The sequence below is a fragment of the Phyllopteryx taeniolatus genome, chromosome 8 (assembly GCF_024500385.1).
Source record: "Phyllopteryx taeniolatus isolate TA_2022b chromosome 8, UOR_Ptae_1.2, whole genome shotgun sequence".
Lineage (NCBI taxonomy): Eukaryota > Metazoa > Chordata > Actinopteri > Syngnathiformes > Syngnathidae > Phyllopteryx > Phyllopteryx taeniolatus.
Window position 1 is genome coordinate 6,975,433 of NC_084509.1, and position 23,511 is coordinate 6,998,943.

Below are 23,511 nucleotides of genomic sequence, written 5' to 3' on the forward strand. Positions count from 1 at the left end.
CGCGAAGCTGTGGCTTCAGTACAGGTTACGCGCTAGACATTTGCCCAATACCTTACATTCCTTCCAATACCAAGCTGGCCAGCGTCTGTCCTTGTGTGACAGGCGTGGCCCAAGCGAATAACACGGTTATCATGAATTTTATACTTATTTTTTTAACCGTCAGTAGAGGCGTCAGGTAGGCTGTGTCAAGTTTGCGAAAGTGTACAAATCGGGATTTCAAAACAAGGGCATGCGAGGTGCCATTGCTGGATAAACTTTATGGTAAGTGTAACTTTGAGTGAAATACTAATATTACTTGTTTTTGTTGTACTTGTAAAGGTAATGTATCTAGTTTTAGCATAACATTTTATTTTGTAACTGTTAGTTTTATTTTTCAATTGACCGGCTGTGCTGCCGCTGCGTTCAGGGCATTTTGTCCGTCGGACATATCACAATCCGTTTCACTTGTCTTTATCACACGGCCTTTAAAGAGATAGGCCGACATTAAATATTTACTTAAAATACCGATAGATGCTTCCAACATGGCTCAGAGTGAGGAAACCAGCGACGCTAGGTGTCGTATAATCGAGCCGATGGGGAGAATCGGCTGTTACTGTTGGCAATAACTTTAACATCTGGAGGTGAGTTGTGAACACTAAAGACACGCCGGGGTTTTATTACCGTATTTCACTCACGATTACCCGCCGATTAGGAACATACAATTGCACTCGATCACTACACACAGTATGTCAAAGTCATTATGTTTTTAGTTTTGTATGTAAAACGGTAGAAAGTGTTTGTGTTACGGAGAGGCGGCTGTGAAGTTGGGTGTTACATAATATGAGGGGGAGGGTGGTGTGCTGGCTTCACGTACTTCCTGTAATCTCCAAAATCGGGAGGAGATCAGAATCAGAATCATCTTTATTTGCCAAGTATGTCCAAAACACACAAGGAATTTGTCTCCGGTAGTTGGAGCCGCTCTAGTACAACAGACAGTCAATTTACAGAACACTTTGGAGACATAAAGACATTGACAAAAAACAACAACAAACAACAATTGTGCAAAAAGATGCAGAGTCCTCAGTTCGAATGGCTAATGACGCAATAGTCCGGTGCAATGACCATTGTGCAAAGGGCACTGAGACTTCAAGGAGTGTATGCGGTTTAAAGTGACGAGTACTGCGATAATCTGGGACAATGGTTGTGCAAATGTTACAGATACTCCTCAATCAGTGTGCAAATGAATCAGAATCAGAATCATCTTTATTTGCCAAGTATGTCCAAAACACACAAGGAATTTGTCTCCGGTAGTTGGAGCCGCTCTAGTACAACAGACAGTCAATTTACAGAACACTTTGGAGACATAAAGACATTAACAAAAAACAACAACAAACAACAATTGTGCAAAAAGATGCAGAGTCCTCAGTTCGAATGGCTAATATCGCAATAGTCCGGTGCAATGACCATTGTGCAAAGGGCACTGAGACTTCAAGGAGTGTATGCGGTTTAAAGTGACGAGTAGTGCGATAATCTGGGACAATGGTTGTGCAAATGTTACAGATACTCCTCAATCAGTGTGCAAATGGAGCAGATACTACTCTGGCATGAGTGGCCACTATATGCAAATAGTGCAGCACGGCGAGACAACTACAGTGAGTGCACGAGTAATACATAATACAGAAATGTGACAACGAACTCAAGTCAAAAAATTGCCAGCTTGTTGTAATGGAATTGTAAGTTAGCTGTTCAAGAAGTTGATTGCAAGAGGGAAGAAGCTGTTGGAATGTCTACTAGTTCTAGTTTGCATTGATCGGTAGCGCCTACCTGAGGGAAGGAGCTGGAAGAGCTGGTGACCAGGGTGGGGAGGGTCCGAGAGGATTTTGCACGCCCTTGTCTTAGTTCTGGCAGCGTGCAAGTCCTCAAGGGTGGGTAGGGGGGTACCGACAATCCTTTCAGCAGTTTTGATTGTCCGTTGCAGTCGGAGTTTGTCCTTTTTTGTAGCAGCACCAAACCAGACTGTGATGGAAGAACACAGGACTGATTCGATGACCGCTGTGTAGAACTGTCTCAGCAGCTCCGGTGGCAGGCCATGCTTTCTCAGAAGCCGCAGGAAGTACATCCTCTGCTGGGCCTTTTTGAGGACGGAGTTGATGTTGGTCGCCCACTTCAGGTCCTGGGAGATTGTAATTCCCAGGAACTTGAAGGTCTCGACGGTTGACACAAGGCAGCTGGACAGCGTGAGGGGCAGCTGTGGCGAAGGATGCCTCCTGAAGTCCACGATCATCTCTACAGTCTTGAGCGTGTTCAGCTCCAGGTTGTGTCGGCCGCACCACAGCTCCAGCCGCTCCGCTTCCTGTCGATATGCAGACTCGTCACCGTCCTTGATGAGGCCGATGACAGTGGTGTCATCTGCAAACTTCAGGAGTTTGACAGTCGGGTTCGCTGAGGTGCAGTCGTTCGTGTAGAGAGAGAAGAGCAGCGGAGAGAGGACACAACCTTGGGGCACCCCAGTGCTGATGCTGCGTGTGGATGAGGTGGCCTCCCCCAGCCTGACCTGCTGTGTCCTGCCCGTCAGAAAGCTGTAGATCCACCGGCAGATGGCAGGTGAGACGCTGAGCTGGAGAAGCTTGGATGAAAGGAGTTCAGGGATGATGGTGTTGAACGCTGAGCTGAAGTCCACGAACAGGATCCTCGCGTAGGTCCCTGCACTGTCGAGGTGTTGTAGGATGAAGTGCAGTCCCATGTTGACTGCATCATCCGCAGATCTGTTCGCTTGGTAGGCAAACTGCAGGGGGTCCAGCAGGGGACCTGTGACACTCTTGAGGTGGTCCAGCACAAGACGTTCAAAGGACTTCATGACCACAGATGTCAAAGCGACAGGCCTGTAGTCATTCAGACCCGAGATTGCAGGTTTCTTGGGGACTGGGATGATGGTGGAGCGTTGGAATGGAGCAGGATGGAACTTCGCACATTTCCAGTGATCTGTTGAAGATCTGAGTGAAGACTGGCGCGAGCTGGTCCGCGCAGACTTTGAGGCAGGATGGAGACACGTGGTCCGGGCCTGCCGCTTTGTTAATCTTTTGTTGTTTGAAGATGCGTCTCACATCCTGTTCATGGATGGTTAACGCAGAGGTCAGAGGTGTGATTGTGGTCGCGGGTGCGGCCGGGTTGGTGTGTGGTGTGAAACTGTCCTTTTCAAATCTGCAGTAGAAGGTATTCAAGTCGTTGGCTAGTGTGCTATTGTTCTCAGCTTGGGGGGATCGTCGCTTGTAATTAGTCAGCGACTGGAATGCATGCCAGACTGATTTAGAGTCGTTTGCGCTAAACTGTTTTTCCAACTTTGCTGTATAGATCCTCTTTGCAATGTTAATTTCTTTGGTCAGCTGGTTTCTAGCTCGATTATACAGGGCCCTGTCCCCGCTCTGATATGCGTCCTCCTTAGCTTGGCGAAGCTGCTTAAGTTTAGCAGTGAACCACGGCTTATTGTTGTTGAATGTGCGAAATGATTTTGTTGGAACACAGACCTCTTCACAGAAACTGATATAGGATGTGACAGTGTCCGTATATTCATCCAGGCTGCCAGCTGAATTTTCAAAGACACTCCAGTCTGTGCAGTCTAAGCAGCTTTGAAGTTCCATCTTGGCTTCATTTGTCCACTTTTTGACTGTTTTCACTGTAGGCTTCGCACATTTAAGTTCTTGCCTGTACGTCGGTCTTAAGTGAATTAAGCAGTGATCAGACGAGCCCAAGGCTGCACGAGGTATAGCACGGTATGCGTTTTTTACCGTGGTGTAGCAGTGGTCTAAAGTATTATTTTCCCTGGTAGGACAGTCGATGTGCTGCTTGTATTTAGGGAGTTCGTGGTTGAGTTTAGCTTTGTTAAAGTCCCCGAGAATAATGAGGGGTGAGTCGGGGTGTTTTTTTTCAATTTCGTTGACTTGATCGGCGAGCGTTAGCAATGCGGCGTTCGTGTTAGCTTGAGGCGGAATATAGACGCCAGCGAGAATGAATGATGCGAACTCACGTGGCGAGTAGAATGGTTTACAATTTAAGAATAGCGACTCCAAATGCGGGCTGCAGTGTGTGCTGATCACCGTGACGTCCGTACACCATTTTTCGTTGATATAGAGGCATATCCCGCCGCCCTTTGTTTTCCCCGATGATTCCATGTCGCGGTCCGCTCGATGAATGTGGAAACCGGGAAGCATAATGCCGGCATCAGGTGCTTGCGAGATCACACGTGCTTGAAAATGCCGCAGGGCTTATGATATGGCCTTAAAATGAAATCGGCAATTTTGGTCAACAAAATCCGATTTCCAATTTTAATCGAATTTCCACTTGCTTATAGTAAAAGCACGACAGTTATATTATTCAAAAGAAGTTTTGCTTTTTGTTTTTACCGCTTTCCATCATTTACTTTATTTTTCCTGATACCAAAAAAGCTTTTCTCCAGCGCTAGTTTGCATCAGAGTCGACAGAAATAATAGAAATAGTTTTTTCTTTACAGATATTGTGGGAAATAAATGCTTTCTCTTGGAAAAATGTCCCCTTTGTGAAAACATGTATGTAAACACAATAGTAATAAATTAATATTTTAATATGGTTAACAAATTAACATCGTAAAATGAGCAGTTGAACTCCATAGCTTGGCTGATGCATGTCTTTTCTCATGTAGAGTTTTACAGGTAAGGCAAGGCAACCTCAGCAAGATAGTTGCGGCTTGGAACCACATACCTCAGATCAAAAGTTTCTCCACAATTACCTAAACCCCCAGATTGTTTCTTTTCATAGGGACAACAATGTGAAAATGATTCCGCTCATATTGTCTGTTTCTTAGCGAGAATGAAACGTGCTACTTGATTTTTTTTTGGGGGGGGGGGGGGGGGGGGGGGGGGTCGCTACATACTGTACATCTCAATGTTACAAACTTTTTTTAAATACTGTACCTTTATATGAAAATAGACATATCAATGGATAGAGGAGTGTTACATGAATGAATTCAGTGCTAGTTTGTAAGAATCAGATAAGGATGAAAGATTTTATGCCACTTTATGTAGAGAATTCGCCAAAATGTTCTTCCCAGAAATCAATGTAAATCATTAATAAACTTGTGACTGAAACATTGACGCTTTGGTAGAAAAATGCCTGGATGTTTTGTATTAGTTGAGACTGAAACCATTTTCAGATTTTTCAATGGTATCTGCTCGAACCTTCTCATTTTCAGGGTCAAACTGAGAGCAATTGCATCGCCGTAATTATTTCAAAAATCACAGAAAACTAGAATAATAATATTGAATCAAGGACATGTACAGTAGGTTTCTATGGTGGACAAATCCTGTGAACATTTTCAGCTTTGTCAGAGCCACAGAAAATCTCAAGGGATTTCGCAAACATCGCAATTTCAAGTATTACCTTGCGCAAAACGGTAAGAAATCATGATTTTGGTGGACATTGTACATAATGTTGTGACTGTCGTGCGCATGACAAGTGATGGATTCGATTGTGCAATATGTAACAAAGTTAAACAGTACACGTTTGAGGACACGTTCTCTATCAGATTGCATAGCCTTTGGTATAGATATCCTGTGTGTAAAGATGTTGGCATACTGGCTGGATGCTCTCCTGAGCCATTATGTCACACGACACACCTGTCCAGATTGGTGAAAAGAAATTCTAATTCTATGAATGATTATTCAGTGGAACTCGTGACACTAAGCGCACGGCAGTTGAAGCCTTTAAAGTCCTGACATTGAACATTTTTGTTGACATCCTGTCAGTAAGTGGACATGCTCATGATATAACCCTGTGTGAAAGCTGCCATGGTTACTGTGCTTTTGCAGACCTAACAGTTTGCATAATCCAATGCAGAGTTAAAGCACATTATTTAACAGTATGTCAAAGATTATGCAGAAGGTGCTGTATTTGTGTCATTTTGTTTTTGTCAGGACTTTGACCTAGTGGTTAGCACTTAGCACGTCTGCCTCAGAGCCGAGCGCTCTCAGATTGGAATCTCGGCTGTGACCTTCGTGTGTTGAGTTTGCATACCCTTTCTGTGCTTGCGTGGGTTTTATTCTGGCTTCCTCCCACAGTCTCAATGCATGTTAGGTTAATTGGGGAATCTGAATTGTCCGTATGTGTGACTAGAAGTGGGAATGGTTAGTCAGTGTGTACCCGACATGTCGCCCAAAATCAGATGGGACAGGCGACAGTTCTATAGAAAATGGATGGTTGGATTTAACCATGCCAAGGAAGAGGCAATGTGGAAACTTAATTTACTGGTTCCTAGGTCAAACTCATTAAAGTCTTTATCTTTTTTGTTTTTTCTGTCATGCCTCTAACCACATTCACAACTTCAGCTCAAAGTTGTTTACGTGGAGTAATTGAGTTTGACACCAATGATCTTCACACCCTGTTGATGTTGGCACACGGTAATCACAGGCATTCACCGGTTGATTTCAGTGTCAAATAAATGTTTATGCCTCTACGCGCTGCCTATGGTGTCATTTCTATTGCTATGTAAAGAAGAAAACAACCTCATCAAAGGTTGTGTTCCAGCTTTTTGAGGGGTGAAAGGCAGGGCCACAACCCAGTCACATCTTCAACCGGGTGGAACAAAGAAGAGTTTATGCAGGAGTTCATAATCGTGAGCACTTTGAATAGATCTGATGAATTGGTGTGCCCTGGCATTGGCGGGCGACCAGTCCAGGGTTGCGCCCCACCCCTTGCCCAAAGTCAGATGGGATAGGCTCCGGCTCCCACGTGACCCTAATGAGGATGTGTGCTATAGAAAATGGAGGGATGGATGAATAGGTCTTTTTTTTTTTTGTCATCAGAAGCTAGTATGGTGAAAGAGGAGCTTCGCCTGGGTGAGTGCAGTTCTCATCCTGCAAGCAGCAAGAATGCCAAAGACAAAAGCAACAGCTCGACTCTGAGGGCAATGAGAGAGACCAAGGACTCTGACGACTGCAGTGACCCTGGCTCCCGCTGCAGCTCGGAAAAAGACTCTGGGTACTCCGGTAAGTTGAAGTTATCCACAGTTGGGAATGTACAGTATACAGAAAGTTTACATGGCTTGGTTTGTCAAGGGCTCTTTTCCACAAACAGTGTCTGTAGTACATCATCTAAATCTAAACCCTTTTGGAGGTTGGGACCAGCGATCTAAACGTCTCACAAACCACCATCCTGTTGATCTTTTTCCTCGCAATGCCTTTATTATAGACAACGGCTCTGACTGGCACCAGACCAATGTGACTCAGCAGCGGAATAAACGTCAGACGAGAGAGGTCGGTGATGTGACGGAGTCTGGCCAAAGCCAAGATGGTGGGAAAGGAAAACCTGGTAATCCTAAACGGATGCCAAGAGGCCAAACAATTCAGCCCATCTACATCCTCAACAACATAGCACTCAAGCAGGTAAAAACTGAGTTTATCTTCAACAAAAAAATAAATGATAACTCTTGAATTACTATTGTAAATATAAGGAGGATGTTTTTACATTTTCCATCCATCTATTTATTTTCTATTGTGCTAATCCCGTTCAAGGTCATGGGTGAGCAGGAGCCTATCCCAGCTGACTTTGGGGAAAGGCAGACTACACCCGGGAATGGCCACCAGTCAATTGCAGGACACACATAGAGACAGAAGTAAACAATAATAAATGGTTAATACAATTTTTAACATTGCATAACGTTAAATTGGCCTGGGCTGCATTGGATTTAAATGAGGGTAACCTCCACATTACTCCGCTGCAGGGTCGATTCTAGGATTAGAGGTTTAGGGGGCTGAGCTCCCAGCCAGGCAAGATACATTTCACTGTTTTGTACATTTAAATGCAATTTCATGCCAGTATTTATGGGAGAGAAGCATAACACTTTATGGGAAGGTCTGTGACTCAACCATCAAATGTGATAGTTTATTTAAATGTTGAGCAACAGAAAAAGAGGAATGGATTAGATTTATAAAACAAACATATTGTAACCCTACTAATTTCTGGGTAACAAAAACTCATTTTGTTACAGCAGCAGCTCTTCATACACTTTTTAACAGTATGCATTTTTTTAAACCAGCCCCCTAAAATGACTACCAAAAATACCAAAAATGGACCTCAGATTTATTTTTGGGACTTTTGCATGAAACATAATGCATATGTAAAGCACGTTAACAGCAATTGACTTTTGTGAATACTTTGAATACTAATACAGTGGTGCTTTAAGATAAGAGTTTATTTACGATTTTATTTAATTATGTCATTCTATGTTTTAATAAATTACAATATTATAGTGCAATTTTCCCAAATTTAGTTTTTCTCGGGGTGAGGCTGGATTGAATTAATGGTATTTCCATTCATTTCAAGGGGAAAATATGATTTGAGATATGAGTGGTTTGAGTTATGAACGTGGTCACGGAATGAATTAAACTTATATCTCAAGGCACCACTGTGCTTAATTATCTATGCATTCAGTGCAGTTTAGATTTACAGTACATGCTTTTTAATGTGTTTATTAGTGTTGTTTGGTGAATAAATCATCAGTTGGTGTATTTGAATGACGTCAAGCGCATATTGTGAGGGTATAACTAACCTGCGCATTTATGCTGCACTTGCATTGGCACATAATTGATACGTATCTGATTGTGTATTTTTGTTTGTCATATACACGTGCAGTGAATGACGTTCATGCCGTCTGAGAGAAAGCATAACTGAGCGTTTGGTATGGATGCTGTGACGAATCAATATTTGTCTGAAATTGTTGTTCCTGAACAAGGGTGTTCGTTAACTGATGTTCTGATGTACCTGCCTCTTTAGTTCCGTACCTTTGGTCCTCTTAATTGTCATCGTTGTCTTTATTCCTCCAGCCAGAAACCATCCAAAAAAGTGGGCAGCTTCTGTGGACAAATGGCAGCAGCGAAGCCATTGCTTCCGGTAGCACCCACATGATCCTTTTCCAGCAGCCCAGCTTTATGCCCGCCGCCACCCTCCAGCTTCACAAGCCCTCCTCTCTGAAGAACAGTACCACAGGGAAGAAAGTAACCACCTACTTACCCATTCTCAACTCCTACCCCCGCATTGCACCACATCCGAGCAAAAAGCCTCCCGATAAATCCTTTTTGAGCGATGAGGCGTGGATTTTGAGCAAGAGGGTATGCACAGAATACAAAGGAGATCTCAAACCTGTGTCCAGGAGTCAGGAGCTGGCAGTCTTCACCTTGGAGCAGTCCACTTCCTCTACATCCTCCTCCAGTCCCACTCAGGAAACCCCTAATTCGGCACCCTGCAGTCCGTCCACCTCAGTGCTCACAAGCAAGGGGTCTCAGAGGAGCAGCAACACCCGCCACCGCCGCTTCCTCAACACTGCCGAGATCCTGCGCCAGTCTGGCCTGCTGGACATCACGCTGCGCACCAAAGAGCTCCTGGGCCAGAGCAACACCACCGAACGAGAGATCGCCGAGCTGCGCCAGCACACCGAGCTGCTCTGCCAGGCCACAAGTAGCGGCCTGAGCGGTGGTGCCGCCTGGCAGAATGTGCACAGGACCATGGCCGAGTCCAACTGCTACCCAGATCTGAAAAACCTGAAGTATTTACAATCGCTGTCTCACCTGGAATCAGCTGGCCAGTCGGCCGGTGCTGGAAAAGAGGCCGCGCTAAGCTCAGACTCGACACCGAAACAGAACCGTGCTTGCGCAGAACCACACAAAGAGTTCACGTCAAGTGATACTTACCCCGAGGAGGTTGCCTTCATGCCTCCTGATAGCTCCACTGGTTAGTGTGAGGTGTAGTGCCTTAGAAGAGAGAGCCACACTCGGGTCCAAGGCTGGACCTGAAAACCAGGCGTTCCCTTCAGGATTGTGTGTGTGGTGTGTTCAACCCTTTAGTGAAAAGCCAACAATAACTCAATTTTAAAGAAACTTAAACTAACTTTTTAATGCATTGAGAATTGCGCTCCATGTTCAATTCTAGGAGCACAATGGTCAATCTCTATAGGGGGTCCTCTGTTTATGCCCGAATTTGTACACAAGTTGGAACACGCCATCGTCAATCACTAACCTACACTAATGCAGTAATAAAGTAAAGTAAATATTCGGTGAAAAACACTTCTAGGCCATAATTATAAAACAATTAAATTATAAGTAGGCCTACTGAGGTAACAAGAGTGCTGCCTTGTGCTGAATGAGAACCATTGCTTACGCTGCTGCGCGAACTCGTTCAACATGCCCTTTGTAACCACAATGTCGGTACGCCGAGGACCCCCTCCAGTTGCATCACACTCATCATTCTGTGGACAACAAACGAGAGGAACTCAAGTCACATCCAACTGTCAAACAAGGCTGAGAGAGCTGATATATCAGACCAATATACCGTATTTCCCTCTAATAGTGGCCCCTAGTCTAATACAGGCCGTGTTTCAAAATATCAATAAATCCCTCCTTTTTCCTATCAGGGAGAAAAAAGGTTACAACTTACACACGGGAATTAAATCGTTAACTGCTGAGCCCATTTGACCTCAAATGCTAACCCAAACAGATTCCTACTGGGAATCTCTCAGATTTGAATTAAGTGTGGAGTCATAAACAAGTTCCCCTGTGCAGTATTTTCTCAAATAATGGCGACCTATCTAATAAATAACGTGACCCAAGTATAGTCACCAGTGTCATGACATCTACTTAAAGGGGAGTTTGAAGTGTTGAAACTGATGGCAAGATTTGAACGTAGGCTCACTTCACTGCTACCTCCCTCCCCTCGAGACCAAAGCCATGCCCCTCAGTAACGTTCACGAGCATGATTCTCAAATTCATAGAGAATGCAGAGCCGGCTCCAACAAAATAGTAGCGCTAGCAATACTAAGCTGGCATTAGCACTGTCAACAAGTCAGCGATAGCCACGGCTACTACGTTGACAGCATGACTTAACGTGATGGAGTGTTACTATATCACTGAATGTTATCAGTTTAAAGTTTTATGTTTTGGAATGTACTGTGCCGTGAAAAAGTATTGGTCCCGTTCTCAAATTCTTATATTTTTGCATAGTTTCCCCACTTTGGTTAAGATCATCAAACAAATGTAAATATAGGACAAATACAATTTAAGTGAACTTAGAATACTGTTTTTAAATGGTGATTTAATTTATTAAGGGAAAAAAAACAATTCAAAGTTACCTGGTCCTGTGTGAAAAAGTAATTACCCCCCCCCCCCTTGTTTAAACATGAATTAATTGTGACTAATCACACATTTTGGGTAATTTTCACTGATCACACCCAAGCCTGATTACCTCCAGACCTGATCAATCAAGAAACCACAGAATCTGTCCCCACAAAATCAAGTCGGTCAAAAGATCTAAAAGAGCTGCAACAAAATGACAGGATCCAAAGAAATTCCAGAACAGTCAAGAAATAAAGTAATTGACATCTATCAGTCTGGAAAGGTATACAAAAGCCATTTCTAAAGCTTTAGTATTGCAGCGAACCATAGGGAGAGCCATTAACTTCACATGGGGAAAACATTGAACAGTGGTGAACCTTCCCAGGAGTGGCCGGCCTCCAAAGATTACCCCAAGAGAACAGCAATGACTCATCCAGTAGGCCACAAAGGAACTTTTGAAGAACTGCAGGCCTTCCTTGCTTCACTTAAGGTCAGTGTTCATGACACAACAATAAGGAAGAGACTGGGCAAAAAAGGCATCTATGGCAGAGTTCCAAGGCAAAAATCACTGCTGACCAAAAATACCAAAGTCTTGTCTTTTGCAAAAAAAAAAAAAAAAACATCTGAATGATTCCCAAGACTTTTGGGAAAATATTATATGGACTTATGAGATGAAAGTTGAGCTTTTTGGAAAGTGTGCATCTCATTACATCTGGCATAAATATAGCACAGTATTTCAGAAAAACAACATCATACCAAGTCAAACATGGTGGTGGTAGTGTATTGGTCTTCGGCTGCTTAGCGCCTTCAGGACCTGGACAACTTTCTGTGATTGATGTAACAATGAATTCTGCTCTTCAACAGAAAATCCGGAAGAAGAATGTTCAGCCATCAGTTTGTGACCTCAATCTGAGGTGGGCTTGGGTTCTGCAGCAGGATAACAAGCCAAAACACACCAGCAAGTCAACTTCTGAATGGCTTAATAAATAAATAAGTAAATGTTTTCCAAGTGACTTGCCTAAGTCCAGACTTTAATGTGATTAAAATGCAGTGGCATGACCTTAAAAGGCCCGTTCATGCTCAAAAACCCCCTATTTTGGGTGAATTCAAACAATTCTGCAAGGAAGAGTGGGCCAAAATATCTCCACAGATGTGAAAGACTCATTCCAACTTACTTATAGAAAACGCTTTATTTCAGTTGTTGCTGATGAGGATGGCCCAACCAGTTATTAGGTTTAGGGGGCCATTACTTTTTCACACAGGGCTAGGTAACTGAATTTATTTGTTTTCCTTAATAAATGAAATCCCCATGTAAAAACTGCATTGTAAGTTCAATTGGGTTATATTTGTCAGATATTTACATTTGTTTTGATGATCTTAAACATTAAAGTGGGCAAACTGCAAAAATATAAGCATTTGAGAAGGGAGCAAATACTTTTTTTATGGCACTGTAGAATCAATCAATTCAAAACCAAAATGAAGTGATAAACCTACCAGAAATGTTACTAACTCCCCGTTGCTTCTCAATCTTCTCAGCTGCCTGAGGTCCCTCCAGCTCTGAAGGGCAACTCCTGTGATCACCTTTGGTTACATTTTTTGGATTTTCCGGAGGTGACTAGTCTGCCATAGTTTCAGCCAACCTCTTAAATTCCAAGGTAAAAGGTCAGCACAAAGCCACGGTGATGTTCTCATTGTGTGTGCCTGTGCGTGCATGATAAATGATTGACACCTCGTGAGGCACGCCTTCTGTCTCTAATTGGAGTTTTTTTCTCAGCACGGTGGTTTCTTGCAAATAAAATTAGAGGCACACGATGCGGCCAGAGGGCTGTTTAAAAAAACAAAAACAAAAACATTTAAACATAATGTTACTCATGTCGGCAAGGCAGGATCCACAATTAGCGCTCCAGTCGACTGTGATGTGATTGCTCCACAATGTTTTGTAGGTCCAAGTTTGTGTTCCAGGAAGCTACGTGACTTATTAGTTCTGCTCAGTCTGCCTTAATATTATTTTGTGGCACCTTGACCTGCGATTGAGAAAATAAACCCCTGGCCACTGTTACAACTAAGCACAGTAAAATGGTGCAAGATGATAGCTGTCCCACTGACAGGGATAGAGGACCAGCAGTAGAATTGAGCCCTGAAAACCAATCTCTTTGTGTCATAGAGAAGATCACCTATTGCCCTACATGCCTTTCTATCCAAATATTGAAACAATGCCTTCAAAACATCATACTCCACAAGTTCAACACCCATCTTTTCTTCTGATACAACAGTTTTGTTTGCGGTTTCATTCAGCAGGAATCCTAATTGGCAGTCCGACTTAATTTAAACACACTAAATCCCCCCCCCCCCCCCCCCCCCCCCCGTGCGCACACACATGCTTTTAATTATTTGTGCACTTCCAGCATTTAATTGTTTATACAACTTTTTAATAAATGTAACGTAAAACAACCATTTTCAGTGTATTTTGTATGAAAATGATTGTAGTAATGTGCCCAAAGCAAAACTATCTAGTGTAGTACAGAGCACAATTGTTTCCTTTATATAATGGGAATATATATATTTTATTACTATTATTATTTTTTTTTTTAAATGGGAGGAACCGTGTCAGCCATTTTAGTAAAATGTATTTGCGAAGATTTATAAACAATGGAGTGGGATACCTTCATGTACATAACTGTAACTATTGGCGTGTTCAAGATCAGTTCATCTGTTGTAGTTTTTGCTATTTCAGAATCATTCGAGATCCTCTTCAGTGATGTGTTGGAGCACTGTGTCTGTCTTTAGAGTCAGTGAACAGTCAGGCGGTGTGGGCCAGCACAGGCGATGGAGACGCTAACAGATGGATACAAACAACAGTGGTGTACTGAAATATGCCAAAAACCTATATACAACGAACAGTTGAGAATATTGTTCTCTTTTTGAATTCATAGAACACATTGTCACTTGGCTCACCTGACTCAGTGTTCCAGTAGTGGTGCAGCGCCCAGCCATGCACCAGCAGGATGGAGGAGAGGGCCATCGTCCAGCCCAACACGTAGGCCCAGGTGGGGTACACGTACCAGCAGTTGAATGTCAGTGGCTTGTACTCAAATAGAGAATATATAAAAGAGCCCTGAGGGGGAAAAAAATCATATTAATACATTGAGACAATTCTCGTCTTTTTGGCTGTAAACACCACCACAACCACCAGTTGGAATGAAACAAATAATGTGCTTTAACTGCAGACTTTCAGCTTTAATTTAAGGGTATTTACATCCAAATCAGGTTAACGGTGTAGTTAGTTTGTATATATGCCCCCCACTTTGTAAGGGACCAGAAGTAATGGGACCAATTAACAATTACAAATCAATATTTGGTTGCTTTACAGTCAATTACAGCAATATATATGTATGAATATGTATATATATATATATATATATATATGTATGTATATATATATATGTATGTATGTATATATATATATATGTATGTATATATATATATATATGTATATATATATATATATATGTATTTTATATATATATGTATTTTATTACACAATGCACAGTGATGGTGTAGTATCATAAAAGTGCAAAGATTGTTTATTAAACAATGCACAGTGATGGTGTGCACACAGTTGCTTTCACAATCGGCAGTGTACTGAGAATAGTGTGCTTGTTTACGTTTAGGAACTTACTGTATTGTGTTGCCGATTTAATTTGGCTTCAACTCCACTAATATTTAAGTTATTGCTTCATGTTGATGACATGATTCTGTAACCTGTGTAGCGTACATTACCAAGTAATGGGTACGGTTAAGCTAATGCTCTTTTTGTATTGTGGATAAGTGATATTACTCCCATTTGGCAGCTGCTGAAAGTAACTAAAAAGTTACTTTTTTCTAACTTAGTTACTTTTGAAATCAAGTAATCAGTAAAGTAACCAAGTTACTTTTTCAAGGTAACTGTGGCAACACTATATATGTCTCGTGATGAGGTCGCATTAGATGATGTTGGTGTATCTATAGTGAAGTTTCCGATGAGCGTCTTACACCTAAAACCTCAAGAAACAAAAGTCCGACTCACGAGTGAAATCAAGGGGGTCAGGTAAAGCCAGCAGATTTTGAAGAACGGGCTGGCCCGCTCGCCTGTCCTGTCCGCTATGATGCCGCCCAGCCGCTCTGCTCCTTCATGGAGAAGTATGTACAACAGCACATAATAAGCCCATCTGAGAAATACTATAACTTACTAATGTCAAGAAGCCATTCGTAAGAAGCACGGTCAGGCCTTGGAAAAAAAAAAGTTAATTTCGTGGTCTCTTCATGAGCTTTTTATTTTGTTTTTGTGAGCCAGCTATTGATGAGTTGGCAATAGCGGTTCGTCCAGTGATCGAAGGGTTGACTATTCGAAGCCCGGCTCAGACTCTCTGCTGTCCAAGTTTTCTTGAGCAAGACAATGAACCCTAAATTGCTGGTCAAAAGCAGATGACCTTGTCTCACGTCATATTAAAGACCTTGACAAAATTATTATTTTTTTAATATATATAAAGTCATAAAAGCATGCACAATGAAGCAAAAACGACATGAACCATCAATTTACCAAATATCCAACCCATGGCCAAGCTTTCGAACACACAGAGAAGGAGGATGCTGACTCTACTGCAAGCATAGTAGTCGAAAATCTGGAAAATGTACATCCCTCCCTGAGGACGACATCAGTTATTTGTTCTCACTGGCCATATTATTAGGTGCACCTATGCAATGAATTGTTAAGCAGAGGTGGGTAGTAACGCGCTACATTTACACAAGTAATATTTTGGATAAATTAAAGTTGTCAGGGGTGCCATGGTGGTTGACCAGTTAGCGGATCTGCCTCACAGTTCTGAGGACCCGGGTTCAAATCCTTCCTCGCCTGTGTAGAGTTTGCATGTTCTCCCCCCGTGCCTGTGTGGGTTTTCTCCGGGTACTCCGGTTTCCTCCCACATCCCAAAAACATGCATGGTAGGTTGACTGAAGACACTAAATTGCCTGTAGGTGTGAATGTGAGTGCAAATGTTTGTTTGTTTATATGTGCCCTGCAATTGGCTGGTGACCAGTTCAGGGTGTACCCCGCCTCTCACCCGAAGATAGCTGGGATAGGCTCCAGCATGCCCGCGACACGAGTGAGGCTAAGCAGTACAGAAAAGGGATGGATGGATGTACTTGTCAGAGTAGTTTGAATGTCGCCCAAGTTTTTTGTCGAAAAAAACAACATCTTAATGATGCAGCGTATTCCTGCGTCTGCCCAAACATGGATATTTCAGCCCACTTCTAACTTGAGAAAAAACCATGCGGTAAGTTTCAGATGTTTCGCTTGTTGTTTTGGCACTACATCTGGCAACATTAGCCCTATTTTAAGTCGCTGTAAAACATGCTTCTTGGGGATACATGCCATGCTGTAATCTTAATCTCGCTCTCACACACACGCATGCGTACACACTTCATAGCGAGTGTAAGCCAACATTCTGACCTCGGTGATCATGACGAGCTGCAAGAAGAAATGCAGAAGAGCAGGAGGAAAGCTTCCCGCCTGCCCGTGCGACGCGTCACTGCAGGAAATATGTCTGAGAATGACGTCATCGCCACCTCCATGCTGACAAACTGCACGGAGAGCAGAAGTGTGAGGTTACTTCCAAGCTAAAAGGAAAGTGAAATAAGAAGCCTTAGCCGGTGTTTCCTCTATTTACTCAGGCCAAAGCAATAAAATAATTACTTTGTGGCATCATGGTGCCAAGGAACTATTTTGAAGTGAGTTTGAGTTTCATTTAGTCAAAAACTGCGCTATGCCACCACCGCATCAATAGGCAATTGCAAACCTTTTTTTTTTTTAGACAATTACTTTTTTGCTATTCCTGGCAAGGCTTGGTCCCTATCCTCCCATGAAGAGTGGGGAACACTGTCACATAATAATATTTAGTTATTGCTACTACAATTATTATTACTGTCACTATTTATTTACTTATTGTGAAATCATTTTAGTTGCTACTATTCTGTTGTATGACTGGCAACGGGTGGCTAGCACAGGTACAGTGTACATTCTTCCAACTCGTGGAAGAGCATTGTTCTGCCTGTCACTATACGTCACTGGCATAGATACAGTAGATCAACAGAGATGCATTTGTGGCAAATAAGTCAAAGCAGTTGAGTGACATTAAATAATTTCCAGCAGGAGACCCGAGGATTTTTCATGCCACACTAATGTGCCGCATCACAGTAGTTGGGAATTACTTCTCTAACTTCTGTGTCCAGCCCCAGGAGGATGATCATGACAAAGAAGCAGATTGACCACACTTGAGGCAGCGGCATCATGGCCACAGCCAGAGGGTACGCAATGAACGCCAACCTGCACCCGGAAACAACATCCACTTGTAACATTTAATTTACAGTAGCTGAGGTTGATAAAAGTATGGGCAGCATAACAAGTGTTTAGCATGTCTGCCTCGCAATCTTAAGTTTTTGTGTTTGAATCTTGGTTCCTGTGTGAAGTTTGCATGTTCATTTTCCAGGTACTCCGGCTTCCTCCCACATTCCATAACCATGCATTAGCGTTAGGTTCATTGAAGACTCAATGTTGCATGAATGTACAGTGGGTACGGAAAGTATTCAGACCCCCTTACATTTTTCACTTTTTTAGTGCCTGGTTTTCTCCACACATGCCACTTATAATTAAGGCCAACAATTTCTATCTTGGTCTCATCAGACCATAGGATCTTATTTCTCACCATCTTGTAGTCCTTCAGGCGTTTTTTGAGCAAACTCCATGCGGGCTTTCATGTGTCTTGCACTGAGGAGAGTCTTCCGTCGTGCTCTCTGCCATAAAGCCCCGACTGGTGGAGAGCTGCAGTGATGGTTGACTTTCTAGAACTTTCTCCCATCTCGCAACTGCATTTCTGGAGCTCAGCCACAGTTATCTTTGGGTTCTTCTTTACCTCTCTCACCAAGGCTCTTCTCCCCCAATTGCTCAGTTTGGCCAGACGGCCAGCTCTAGGAAGGGTTCTGATCATCCCAAACATCTCCCATTTAAGGATTATGGAGGCCACTGTGCTCTTACGAACCTTAAGTCCAGCAAATAATTTTTTGTAACCTTGGCCAGATCTGTGCCTTGCCACAATTCTGTCTCTGAGCTCTTCAGGCAGTTCCTTTGACCTCATGATTCTCATTTGATTCAACTATTGATAAGGGGAAGCTTTTGTTTGTTTGCATTTTGGATTAATGTACAATATTAGCAGTACAAGTACAAAAAACAAAGTGAAACTGGAGCCAAAACAAAACAATTTTTTTAATGGAGAAATAAAATAATAAATAAAAGGAAGGACCCAGGGAGAGAGGTGGCTTTAATAAGTTGCTTAGCTGCCTGGAATATAAACAACACTGTGAAGCAAACGTGTCAACTGGAACGTTAATCGTTGTTATAGACAGCATCTTCATATGAGAGCTCATGTTTAATACTGCGCAGGGAACTCGTTAAGAACAAGCAGTAAGTCTCCACGCTTGATTGTTTATGTGCATCAGTGCTGTTGTTTTGTTGAGCAAGAAATCAAATGTGTTTGGCTAATGTCTGTGAATGATAGATTCTATTAACTGAGGAAGTTAATTACACTATCTGTTTTTAGGAGGTGTTTATTTCTCTTAATGGGGGCGTTGCAATTTTCAATAGTTATTAAAACTGTCAGTATGACCTGATAGTAGTTGATCTTGATAGGAGTTGATCTTTGAAAAAAAAGTCTCTCTGTCCCCATCTTGTGCCTCTATTTTGATTTGCAAGAAAACTGCGCCCGAGGGGAAACAACTAATCAACGACAGAAGGCGTGTTTGACGAGGTGTCAATCATTTCTCGTGCACGTGCGGACACACATTGTGAGCACACTCATACATAACTCATGACCTGTGACCTTCAGGGGCTTTTCTGAAACTGTGGCGGAATAGCCAATCCATCCTCTGGAAAATTTAAAAATGCTCATCCCTCATTGGCCAGCAACTGGGCATAAGACTAGCAAACAAAACCAGAACGAAGCGACCGCGGGCGGCTGAGAGGACTCTGAAGCCATGCGGAATTGGCGACGCTTCTGCTTGACAGCGTCGATGCCGCTTGCGCATAGCTGCTGTTGCCATATTTAAACACATCCACTTCTTTCCCTCTCCTCTTCTTCATACAGTGAAACCTATGAGGATTTGGAGTTTACCTGACTCAGCCACTTCTGCGATGGGAACGCCTTGCTCATGAGGCATGAATCCCAGCACGGAGAAGACAGCAAAGCCAGCGACCACACCAATGCAACTGTTGAGCAAACACAGCCAAAAGCATTCCCTGCAACACACACAAAAGTATTTTCTGAGCAATGGGTTCAAATCATTGAGAGGCTGTAGCTCTGCGCAACAGTTGGAATGAGTGCAATGTCAGCTAGTGGTGGGCTCAGTAAAGCCCTCACTAGGTTTATCCAAGGGACCATTTTTGACCCACATATGAAGCTAAATTAGTTGAATTCGGACCATAAAACTCTTCCGTATTTATCTGGTTCACGTTTCGGTTGTACTTTCTAATGAACTCCAGTTAGCAAGCTACAGTAGCTTGCTAATGGATATCAAGAAACTGAAAAACAATGACATGAAACCGTCAGTTTAGCCAGTCTGTTGAGTGTGTGTATTGTTATGTTCCCCCCCCCCCCCCCCTAGCTTTATTGTTACACTCACTTGTAGCAAGTTACTGTGAGTGTTGTAGCTGCCCAGTACAGCCAGGGTGCCCACACCGATGCTGTACAAGAAGATTCTGCGAGCCGGCGTCCAGCCACACCTGTGTAAAAAGACGCCGCTTCACTGCTTTTGAAAGTGTTTGCCCTCCATCACAGTGCACACAACACATTCCTACTTGAGGGTCTGCAAGTCGCGGCAGCTCGGGCAGAAGGTAGAACTTCACTCCTTGTATGGCTCCCGAAAGAGTGAGTCCCTGGATCAAAAGGATGAGGAGCATCACATAAGGGTAAGTGGCTGTGAAATACACCACCTGGACAAGAGGAGGGTTGCAAGACTGTCAGGACATTTAATAAATGCTTGTAGTGTTTGATTAAGTTTGAGGGACTTCACCTTTCCAGTTGATTTGACCCCTTTCAAGATGCAGAAGTAACAAATGACCCACATAGCCAGGAGGCACAGAAGCACCTCCCACCTGATGCTGCCAATCTCCTCAATACCTTCAGAGATCTTCAAGACTCGAAGTCTGGAAAAGGTGAAAAACAACGACGATATATGTCACGTTGAATGTTTTAAAGATGCCTGTTTAATGTCTAATGCCTTTTCCAGCCGACACGCTGCTTATATAGAGGAAAGGCTGACGTGACTGAGGACAGCATGTGGACGGTGAAGGGTGCGCGTGAAAGAGGACGCTAAAGGCACGCCCCCAGTAGGTATATAGTGCCGGTATGGCTAAGGACCCCGAAAATGGCACCTACGAAGAGAGACGCTTACAAAGCACAGTTTAAGGTGCAAGCTATCAGTTACGCGGAGGAACATGGGAATCGAGCAGCCGCGAGAGAATTCAAGATCAACGAATCCATGGTTCGCAAGTGGAGGAAGCATTCAAGAATACGAAGCTGAGTTTCCGCAGAAACAAGGCGAGGTGGCCCGAGTTGGAAGACCAACTCGAGCAATGGATTAATGAGCAAAGAACAGCCGGGAGAAGCGTCTCTACAGTCACCATTCGACTTAGTGCAATAACTCGGAGCTTGCCATCACTCTCCAACCGCTGAACATCGGTGTAAACAGGGCGTTCAAAGTGAAGTTGCGAGCGGCGTGGGACCGATGGATGACAGATGGCGAACACAGCTTTACTAAGACTAGGAGGCAGCGCCGGGCGAATTACGCCACAATTTGTGAATGGATTGTGGATGCTCAGGGCTAACGTGTCTGCTTGCACTCTTGTTCGAGCTTTTGTAAAAGCCGGCATCATTTCTGAGGAGCCGCACGGCAACGAGACTGACTCCGACAATGACGAGAAGGAACCTGGCGTGTTAGATGGAGAACTTGCCCAGCTGTTCATTTCGGATACAGAAGATGAGGACTTTGATGGATTTGTGGATGAGGATTGATCAAAAAATAACGTGAGTACATTGTTAAATACTTCAATAAAGTACAACCAAACTCAGTTTTGCTCCCGCTGCCTTTTTCAAAACATACGCTAGCATGCATGCAAGCGTATGTTTTAGCGTGCATGTATGCTACCGTATGTTTTAAGCTAGCGTATGTTTAACTATGCCTGCGCCCAATAATACGGTGCACCTTATGTATGTGTTAAATACAGAAATAGAGGCCGTAACTGAGACTGCAACTTTTAATACGGTGCGCCTTATGGTCGTGAAAATACGGTACATAACATTACCGTATTTGCGCAAGTTCTCCATCAAACACACCAGGATTCTCTTTATTCATCTGCTTGAGGAGGAATGTGTATGTGGACCTAGAGACTGCTGCATACATGAATACACGCAATTATACATCAACATTACATTTTAATATGCTGTAATTTGATCAATAACGGTAAAGACATGGCCCCCCAATTTCCTTTTGAAAGTCAATACATTTTATCGATACAAGCTGGCCGACTGGTTAGCACATAGACTAATAACACGGATCGACTCTGATTCTCAATAAATATACATTATAAAACTAAGAAACCACGGCAGCTTAAAAACTCCACTGTGACACAGTAACTCTTCCGACATAAAAGGGATACAGATCCTCCATTCTGCTTGACCTAACAGCCGAACAGGACCAAAAAAAAACCAAAACAAAAAAACTTATGCCTCACAGTTCTGGGGACCTGGGATCAAATCCATCTTTCCCTGTGTGGAGTTTGCATGTTCTCCCTGTGCCTGCGTGGGTTTCCTGTGGGTACTCTGCGGTTTTGTCCCACATTCCCAAAACATGCATGGTAGGTTAATTGAAGACTACTAAATTGTCCGTAGGTGTGAATATAAATTTCTCTATATGTGCCCTGCAATTGACAGAAGAGGGTGGATTGCTGTTGGGATTACATTTGTATTGGACTCCCATAAAATCAGTGTACTGTACAAAGCTGCATTGGGTTGCGACAGTTACAGATATTTTAACCAAAATTCTTCGCCCACAATGTCAAAAAAAAAAAAAAAATCTCCACAGAAAAATCAGCATTTGAGCACTAGCACAGAATTACCGTATGATCATCCAGTGACTTTGATTTCGCAGTCAAGGGTAATAGGGCGTGTTTATTAGCTTAGCCGTGAAGAACAAGTGGGTAATGTGTCACTCACATCACACACTCCAAGTGTTGTGACCTGATTAAAACACTGAACTGGCCTACCTTTTTGAAGCAACTAGCACCTTCATGTTTTGTGTTTCAGAATGGCAGGCTTGTTGCACAGCTTCATCATCAGCTCTTCCAGCTCCTTCCCTCAGGTAGGCGCTACCGATCAATGCAAACTAGAACAAGCAGACATTCCAACAGCTTCTTCCCTCTTGCAATCAACTTCTTAAACACCTAACCAACAATTCCATTACAATTTTTTGTCTTTTTGTCTTGAGTTTGTTGTCACATTTCTGTCGAGCCAATTATATATTACTCGTGCACTGATTGTATGTATCACCACGCTGCACTATTTGCATATCTGTTGTTGACCAATACTGGCCACTCATGCCAGAGTAGCATCTGCTCCATTTGCACACTGACAGAGGAGTATCTGCAACATTTGCACAATCAACATTGTCCCAGACTATCGTACTACTCGCTTGAAGTCTCGGCGCCCTTTGCACAATGGTCATTGCACAGACTATTGCAATATTACTCATTCGAACTGCTCTAAGTGCTAGAGGACTCTGCATCTTTTTGCACAATTGTCAAAAAAATAAAATAAAATACAAAAAGTAATGCATTACCAGATAACGAGCAACCCTTTATTGCTCAGTGACTGTTTTTCTCAATGTCTTCATGTCTCAAAATTGTTCTCTGTCAATTGTCGTACTAGAGCGGCTCCAATTACCGGAGACAAATTCCTTGTGTGTATTTTGGTCATACTTGGCAAATAAAGATTATTCTGATTCTCCAGGGTATGTGGTGAAACCAGGGCAAACTTAACCAAACGAGTTACTCATGTATGATTTCACAGCTGGTCACAATGTCAATCTGCGGGTCACCATATAAACAGTCAACATTATTTTTGACAGGAATTTACCTTTCCAAACAAATAAATCACCTTCAAGTAAATGCACTAGTTTTTTAATAGACCATTCAATGATTAGGGATTTTAAGGGAAAGTGTTTTTCCATTGCTGAGTTGCGCTCTCCAACTTGAAGCTTGACCCAATGAACCAATTCATGAGACCCCTCTGTAGTTTCAACCACTTGTCCCATGTGC

General features: G+C 43.0%; 1 protein-coding gene across 19 annotated transcripts; it reads left to right on the forward strand.

Moving 5' to 3' along the window:
- The first annotated feature begins 401 nt into the window (after positions 1–401).
- si:ch211-132b12.7 (uncharacterized protein LOC564531 homolog) lies at positions 402–23,200 on the forward strand. 19 transcript variants are annotated; one of them, XR_009789939.1, is made up of 10 exons: positions 402–620; positions 6,813–6,995; positions 7,198–7,391; positions 8,832–12,105; positions 12,648–12,766; positions 14,045–14,158; positions 17,379–17,453; positions 19,286–20,352; positions 20,427–21,223; positions 22,502–23,200. XR_009789939.1 is itself a non-coding variant. In XM_061783331.1 (5 exons), exons 2-5 carry the CDS (start codon positions 6,821–6,823, stop codon positions 12,653–12,655), a joined length of 1,281 nt encoding a protein of 426 aa, XP_061639315.1. In that variant the 5' UTR covers positions 402–620; positions 6,813–6,820; the 3' UTR covers positions 12,656–14,253. The 19 variants fall into 19 exon arrangements, 1 of the variants encoding a protein (XP_061639315.1); XR_009789940.1 differs by having other exon boundaries at positions 8,832–12,025; XR_009789938.1 differs by having other exon boundaries at positions 8,832–11,601; positions 11,976–12,025; positions 12,648–14,158.
- The last annotated feature ends 311 nt before the right edge of the window (positions 23,201–23,511 follow it).